The sequence below is a fragment of the Morus notabilis genome, unplaced genomic scaffold (genome assembly GCF_000414095.1).
Source record: "Morus notabilis unplaced genomic scaffold, ASM41409v2 Scaffold629, whole genome shotgun sequence".
NCBI classification, from domain to species: Eukaryota; Viridiplantae; Streptophyta; class Magnoliopsida; order Rosales; family Moraceae; genus Morus; species Morus notabilis.
This window is the reverse complement of record NW_010363794.1, coordinates 109,195-117,515: the sequence shown is the minus strand read 5'-3', so window position 1 is coordinate 117,515 and position 8,321 is coordinate 109,195. Positions and strand designations below refer to the sequence as shown.

At 31.7% G+C, this 8,321-nt stretch overlaps 1 protein-coding gene across 2 annotated transcripts; it reads left to right on the top strand.

Moving 5' to 3' along the window:
* Positions 1–2,805: 2,805 nt before the first annotated feature.
* LOC21397482 lies at positions 2,806–6,170 on the top strand. 2 transcript variants are annotated; one of them, XR_002902792.1, is made up of 4 exons: positions 3,855–3,923; positions 4,482–4,677; positions 5,758–5,855; positions 6,101–6,170. XR_002902792.1 is itself a non-coding variant. In XM_024170062.1 (3 exons), exons 1-3 carry the CDS (start codon positions 2,991–2,993, stop codon positions 4,519–4,521), a joined length of 390 nt encoding a protein of 129 aa, XP_024025830.1. In that variant the 5' UTR covers positions 2,806–2,990; the 3' UTR covers positions 4,522–4,711. The 2 variants fall into 2 exon arrangements, 1 of the variants encoding a protein (XP_024025830.1); XM_024170062.1 differs by lacking the exons at positions 5,758–5,855; positions 6,101–6,170 and adding an exon at positions 2,806–3,254 and having other exon boundaries at positions 3,838–3,923; positions 4,482–4,711.
* Positions 6,171–8,321: the final 2,151 nt, after the last annotated feature.

Below are 8,321 nucleotides of genomic sequence, written 5' to 3'. Positions count from 1 at the left end.
TCATAGCAAGGGAAATTAAGGCTGACATTTTTTTTTTTTTTTTTTTTTTTTTCTAATGGATAGATATAGTTGTGCAAAATGATCTGATTTTCAAGATTTCTAAGGACAAAATGCCTATCCAATTTTGAAGGACGATGAATACATATAGTTATCTCAAATTTCAAATTTTCATAATAAATTTGAGGGGGCACTAAAATCGTCCAAAGAAAAAAAAAAAAGATGACTAATCTTTCTATTAAAAGCAGTTAAATGGCCAAATCATCACAATACTTATAATCGTTCAGGTTCTAAAAGAATCATAACCATTTTTTTTTATTATCAATTTCCATATACTTAAAGCTTTATTCTTAGTTATGTCAAAAATAAATGAAAGGAGAGGATCTCCATATTATGTTTCTTGATCAGATTCTACCGTTTATCCTTTATTTATCAATTATTATCTCTTATAATCAAATATGCAATCAAACAGGCCCTAAAAGTTTGCTTAAGACTTTTGCCATCAGTTAGTTTCCTTGCTAGAATGCTCACATTTTTGGTACTGATTAAATGGTAAGACAATACCATTTGACTACCAACCGTATTAAGATATTGTGAAACTGCACATAATTGACAACAATAAGATTAATTAACTCAAAAAGATGTGGGGACTGGGGAGGAAAGGACATTAAAACAACGTGCGCAGCACCTCTCAATTCTCATTAGTTGCGACTTTGTGAGTTTTATGGCAAGAAGAATTATTAACTCAAAATCCTCTACCAATACATCATCTCATCTCCACCATTAAAGAATAAAGAAGAAGAAAAGGAATAATATTGCCTAGATATCATTTGGTAATATTAACCATGCTCTGGAAAATAACGAAAACTAATATGGCCTACTCATTATTTGGTATCATGCCGTGCATTCCATAAACTGATTCTTCTTGTGATTCCTTCAAGTGTCAGTCAACCTTATCGTCTAGAATAGAATGTAAAGAAGGAAGAGTCGAGTTGCACTTTTTTATACTTCAACCAAGTAATTCAATGGTTCATATATCACTCATTTCTTTATAAACTTTGAATGTAATGATCCAAATTCAGACACGTAGTTTATTTATTTTCTCCCGCCTCAGCTTACTCCCTACAATTCAACCTTGTTTGTTTATTTTCTGTTCAGCAAAAAAAAAAAATATATATATTTTTAAAATTTTATTTCATCTTATTCTCTTTTTTAATTTTATTTGTTTAGCATTTCTAAATTTTAATATTATCATTTGATTTTGTCATATCAATACAATAATTTATGAGTAATATATTGTGTTAATATATTAAAAGTACAATTTGTTAATTGATTTTGATTGATTGATAATGCTATATATGTTACAAGTAGTTGGATTTAAGAGTAATATACTAGGTTAATATATTAAAAGTATATTTGTTAGTTGATTTTTATTGATTGGTAATAATATGTTAATATTAATTAGACTTTAACATTCATTAAACTAGACTCATAATTAACAGTTTAATATCAATATCAATATTAATTAATAAATTTAATGTTACTTCACCCTCTATTTTTTATTAATACAAAAAAAAAAAAAAAAAAACTAAGGCAAAAGAAGGTACGTGCCCTCATGCTAGTATACCTTAGAAAAACAAAAATAATAATTAGTACTGCACTCGGCGTTGCCTTCTACTCATGGTTAGTCTTCTCTGCCATTTTCCTTAAAACCTATATATATATTTGTTTTCCCTTTAAAAAAATACTTTTTTTTTTCCTATAGTTAATTATTACTGCACTCAGCGTTGTCTTCTACTCATGGTTAGTCTTCTATGCACTCAAAATGGCCTAAGATCGCTTGATCTAGTGGCATCTGTAGTGGGATAGGGTTTGGAAGAGATTGCGTGTCGGGTTCATTCCCATATTATTTAAAGAAAAAAAAAAAGATGAGAATGTCTCATTAGGTACGCTGAGGGAAATAAGTTAAAGAGGAATTAAAATTAATAAGTTAATGTTTAAAAAAGTTAATAAATAAGCCAATGTAATGTAAATTTAGATTTATAACCGGTTGAAATTTTAAAAATACAATTTTGATAGATCCTAAATTTACTATGTATATTTGGAATTACTATTAGATTTTTCACTTTTTTCCATCTAATATGAACTTGGTAAATTTAAAATTTATCGGGTTGTGTCTAGGATTTACTATTAGAATTTGTAGTGTGAGATTTACCAAGTATATTCAGGATTTACTATTAGAATTTGTAATGTTCTTTTCCCTTACTAATATGAACTTAGTAACTCTGAAATTTACCAGGTATATCTGGAATTTACCATTAGATTTTTTTTTAATTTTTACTATTAATACGAACTTGATAAATCTTGAATTTACCAAATATATATATAGAATTTACCATTAAAAATTATACATTTTTCCCTAATAATATGAACTTACACTACACCATAATAGACTTTTTATAACGGTTAGTTGCGTTTTTAAAAAAACGTTATATCGTCTATATATAATAGCGTTTATAAATAGTTATAATATTTATATATATTTATATTAAAAGTTCATGAAATTTTAGCTGGTTTATTGTATATATATTTAAAATATATATTAATGTACACGTTAGATTGATATTGGGCGGGTAGTGAAAATATATTTTTTTAAATCTCAAAATTCTCACTCCCCTTTTTCGCGGAAATTTTAAAACTCCCGCTCCTCCCTCTTTTTTTTTGGTCTGATTTGGCTTTCCCCTCTTCCACCACTCTACCGAATCCCATACGAACTGAACATGAGAAAAAAAAACCTCATTCGCCTCTTCCCCTAATCTGTCGAATCCCATTTACTTACTAAACTCTTCTCACGCGGTGAACCAAACATGAGAGATTTTCTTGCTCTGCCCGCTTCTCCACAAGTTTCAACTTGGAACAATTCCCACTCTTAGGGCTTTTTAGTCACCGAAAGGAAAAAGCCCTGAGGCCCTCTTCTTTCACTCGAAGCCTCTATGACACCTTCGCGCCGCTCAACCCTAATTGCCTTACCAACCCCACCTCGTCGCCGCCTCAAGAGCAGCGCCTTCTTTGGCGTCCGCAATCGAGTCCAGCATCGTCTGGGACAGCGTCTACTTCATCCGGATTGCCCAGTGTGGCTACGAGTACGAGCAGTCCTACGCCTTCTTGCCTCTGCTTCCCCTTTGCATCTCCTTCTTCTCGTGAACAGGTTCGCCCCCAAAGATTCGGGCTTTCGATTGTACCTAATTAGAAATTTGGTAATTCTCTTCGTTTCATTCGACGTTGTGTTTTAATGGCGGATTTCTGTTTCAGTCCATTGGTTTCAGTTATAGGGCAAAAACAAAAAACGTCCTGAGGATTGCGTTTGTGCATATTTTCTCCCAATCCGTAGATCTGATTGCTTGTGATTTTGAAGGAAATTTTTGTTAATCTTTTATGTTATTGATTTCCCAATCCGTAGTTTCGGTAGATCTGATTGCTTGTGATATTGATTTTAAATAGTTGTTGCAATATGAAGGGCGTTTCTTGTAGTTTCTGTCTTATGTTTTTTTTTTTTTTTGCGCTTTCTTAACAAATGTGTGGAAACAGAGTATGAGTGATTTTGGACTTTGATCTTTTTCTGCAATTGTCAATCAAGGTTAGTATTTACATGTAAATTACATGAGAAACTCTCTAAATTTTCGGAACAATTTGGTTGCCAATATTGAGAATCGATGCTGTTTATATATCATCATAATATAAACTTTTGCTAATCATGAATATTATTCATGAGAATGGACCTTGCTTTGCTTTTCTTTCTTTTATCTTTTTCTCTAAAAGAATTTGTTTCTGAATCTGCAGGCAATACTTTCCATAAAGAAGGGTGCATATCTTTTGAAATGTGGAAGAAGGGGAAGCCCAAGTTTTGTCCTTTCCGGCTTTCTACGGTAGGCATGTTACAATTCAAGAATTAAGAAGACTCTTTGTGAGTTAATCATGAGACATATTATTTTGGTGTAGTACTAGCAGATCATTTTGTTAGTCAAACATCCAATTTGATGTCATCCAACATGCACAATTTCATGAAAAACTAATTTCTTAGATACGGAAACTTTGTAAGCAAACATTAAACGGTTGGTGTAACAAGTCTTACACTTCACCCTAATTGTTACTTTTGATTTACACTGATTAAGCCGGAAAATCTTGCTTTGGTTTCAGCAAAAAGCACAAGACTTAATGCGTAAAGTTAAAGGCGCATACTTGGTGTAGTCAGCAGGGATAATATGTGTTCACACTGCTATTACTTTATGATTTGAGCACGCTAACAAACAAACAGAGAATCAAACAATCTCATTTCTCATGTCATTTAGTTATAGATAATTTAACATTCACAAGTAGGATTTTTCTCTTGAAAAATTGAGCCTTATATAAACCAGAGTTTAAGTAACATATTCATTTCATCAGCTACAAATTGAGCATTTTTGTTTTCGACTTTTCCTATATAGATATGCAAGGACAAAGAGCAAGCTGATTCTTGGATTCTAGGATTTGAGAGTCATAATATCAAGGTGTCACCATCCTAGACCATTTAATAGCTTGAGAGGTCACAAAGGAGTACAAAGTTGTATTAGTAGTCCCGCTGGTCTTATTCGGAGAAAGCATAATCTTGGACTTTCGGAGGATGCCACTGAATTTTCCCAGGTAGGGTTCTTAATTTTCAGAGGTCTTACCTCTATTATTTTATCATGACCTTTTGTGTATTATGGCCTAGTTCAATTTTTGACCAGGTACATATACACTGTGGCTATGATGTTTAATTTGTGTATTATGGCCTAGTTCATTATGTCGAGTGATATTTGAAGTTATGACAACAATGTGTTGCTGGTATATACTATTTCACTTGGAATATTGTTAAACCTTTTCAGTTTAAAACTCCTTGGTAAGTATGCTTTGCTTCACTCTAACGGTCATCCCCACCAATATGTTGAAGTTAGCTAAATCTTAGTAGCGTAATTGTCATTGCCTATGAAGTTTGCTCCATACGTGGAGCCTTAAGGCCACCACACATTCCTTACATAAAAAATATATACATGGCCGCTTATGGTATGAAATTTAAATGCCATGATTAATATGTGTTTGGAGGCCGTGGATCCTTATGTCGAGTGATTTTCAATGGTGTGATAATTGTTGGTTGCCGGTTTATGCAAAAACTCTTGGCATATTGGTGTATAAACTATGTTCATAAGTGACCTTATATGGAGAATTGGCTTATTGAAAGTGAAGTGAGAACTTTACATTATGCTAAAGTGATGCTAAACCTTGGTAGCAAACTATGTCATAGTCTAGGATAATGCTTCATAAGGAGACGATGAGGGCCATTACACATTTCTAAGCCTACTATGTGCGAAATTGAACAAGGGGGATATGTCACCGGAGAAAGTGATCTCTAGGTGCCAAGATGCGAATAATAGGTTGGTTTTCTTTGAGGGGTGTAACTATGCGTTTGATTTGGAGGATTTGTTGGAATGGAATTGATTTGCAGAGGCTTATATTTATGATTAGTTTTGGTTTTGCTAATTTGCTTGTTTTGGTTTGGGTTTTCTTTGCTCTTTTGCTATTTTGTTTTGCTTTACTTTGCTGAACGGTTTTCTGCAGGAGTTGTCACTAGGTTTTTTCCTTTCTTTCTTCTTATTTTTCTTTACGATTTGATCTTTTTTTTTTTGGTAGCCAATTTTCTAAATTGCCTACGGTTTAAATGAATTTTGATGTTGATTGCTGCAGTGCCGTAAAAAAATCTTAAATTTTGTGGCCTCTTGTAAGAGTAAGAACGGGGAAAAGCCTTGCACTCTTCACGTCCGTCACAAATCTTTCTTGAACAGGTTAGATTTAGCAACAAATTGGTAGTTTTTAATGCAATTAAGTAGTTTTTAATACAAATTTGACACTAAATTTTTGTCTAGTGCATCATTGAAGCTATGTTTCTTCTAACTCATTGCAAAACATATGTGGATGTGGCTATGTAGTTGTGAATAGTGTAACTAGTCCTTACTTTATTTACAAGTTAAATGGTAAAAGTTTTAGTTGAGTTAGATTATTGTTTTGATATTGGATCACTTTTTTACAGGTTAAACAGTGGAGATGACTTTTTTGTTGAAGCATTTTGTCAAGATGGAAGGATTTAATTCACCATTGCACTTAGACGTTTTGGAGATGACTTCTTTGTTTTCTTTACTTGTTTTGAATGTTAAGGTTTTGGACATTGTATGAATTATGTTGTAGATGTAATTTTATTGCTAGCTTGGTAGATACTGATAACAATTAATATGTTAAATGTTTTTATGTTTTAATTTGAATGTTCCTATTTAGATATATCACATATTTCAGAATTACCATTTATTTGCATGAATTGAAAAGGATATCAATAATAATTTTAAAAAGTTACAAGAGTATGAATATAATAAGGAAAAAAAGTTATTAATCTGTATCATAGCTATGTTAAAGAGCTGTAATAGGATGAAAATAGCTTGTCTTAAACGCTATAATATTTCAATTCTATAGCGCTTTCTTTAACTATATTGAGACGTTATGTTTTCTTAAGACTTATAATAGCGCCCGCTGTCCTAGCGCTTTAAAAAGTGCTATTTTTAGTGATTAATAGTGTTTTTAGATTGCTACTGATGTTGATATTTGTTGTAGTGTTGGTAAATCTTAGATTTACTATTAGAATTTGTACTATTCTTTTTCAAGTGATTTTAATTTGATAAACTCTAGATATACTTGAATTTACTAAAGGAACGGAAAAGAAAAAAACAACAAAAAGGTAAAATTAGAAAATTAAAAACATAAAATGGTCTATTAATTTCTATACATTAATAAATTAGCCATTTACTTTCATAAATTTTAAATACAAACCTATTTCCTATAATTTTTCTCATAAAAATTAGAGTTTATGATTTCAAGCTCATTACATTAAAACTTTTAATAAGCATAATTCATTCTCCCCAAACTTCCAAAACCATAAACCATAACAATATAACTGGTACTTAGATCAAGTTAAATTTTCTTTGTCATAACCTTGTATTTTGTTAATAATTTGACTTCTTATCCTTGAGTTAATAAAAAAAAACTTTCCCTGGTATGCCAACACACAAATAGGTCAGGTTTTTTGTCCATTGCATCTGAATAAAATCACATAAAAGTTAAAAAGTACGCAGATTTAATGGTTAAAAATCTTGGCCTATCGGTACACCAGGCGAAATAGAGAATCTCCCATAAAAAAACCAATTTTGTTGTAGTTTTGAAGTTTCTGGAATAGAAGTTACATTTTAAAATTCTCAAAGAATAGCACATGGTTAGAAGGCTCAAAGTTTAGGGATAAATTTCAAAAAAAATTGTTCCACCCAAAACTATTACTATTAGAGAGATTTTCTAGTATGCCTGACGTATTGGTAGGTTAAGTTTTTTTAACCGTTAAATCTGCGTACTTTTTAAGTTATATATTATTATTTTCCCAAAGTAGTTTTGTTCGATTTATCTGTCCGCCTTTCATGCATGCATGCATCTCTCATTTTCTCTCTTCCGTCCTTAGTTGTGGGGCTACAAAAGATGGCAATTGCACCATTGATAGAGTGAACGTCAAACTAGTTCGCAAGATCCCGAAATTCAGATGCCTGATCTTTTATTTTCTTTCATTGTATCATGCCACTTTGGCTAGCTACAAGAAAAAAAGGAAAAAAAAAAAAAGAAAAACGAAAAACCTAAAATACTAATACCATGTTTTAAGCACTATCTAACCAGTGTACACCAAATTCATATTTAAAATTAGGCTTATTATTTCTACTATTTTATATGTATTTTTTTTTATTAATCATTACATTATTTGGTGTCTGACCTCTCCTATGTTTTGCACCATATATATGTGTCAAAGTCCTTTGCCTCTTAGCCATATTAAAGTGTCTCATTCCTTCCTTTAGTTCCTTATTCCAAACCCCCCACTATATATCACTTTCTCAGAAAAATATCAAAATGCAGCTTATAATTGGTAAAGGAAACTCCATAATTTGGCACTTAAGTGCCATCTTTTTAGTTTTGGGTATCGTTATAGCTGAGGATCCTTACAGGTTCATGGAGTGGAATGTTACCTACGGTAATATCTATCCTCTCGGTGTTCGCCAACGGGTTTGTATATACTATATATTGAATTATTCAGTTTTTGAATACTTTCCTTGATTAACAGAAATAAAATATTTCCCTAAAAAACAAAAAAAAAATGTACGTATTAATTTCCTTCATTTTGTGGCAGGGAATTCTCATAAATGGTCAATTTCCGGGACCTGGCATATACG

What these genes read in the sequence shown, in the direction of transcription:
- LOC21397482 (XM_024170062.1), top strand. Translation starts at nt 2,991, where the DNA reads ATGACACCTTCGCGCCGCTCAACCCTAATTGCCTTACCAACCCCACCT. An exon ending in TGTACCTAATTAGAAATTTG is followed by an intron (nt 3,255 to 3,837) that starts GTAATTCTCTTC and finishes CTGAATCTGCAG; the next exon opens with GCAATACTTTCCATAAAGAA. An exon ending in GTCCTTTCCGGCTTTCTACG is followed by an intron (nt 3,924 to 4,481) that starts GTAGGCATGTTA and finishes TTTCCTATATAG; the next exon opens with ATATGCAAGGACAAAGAGCA.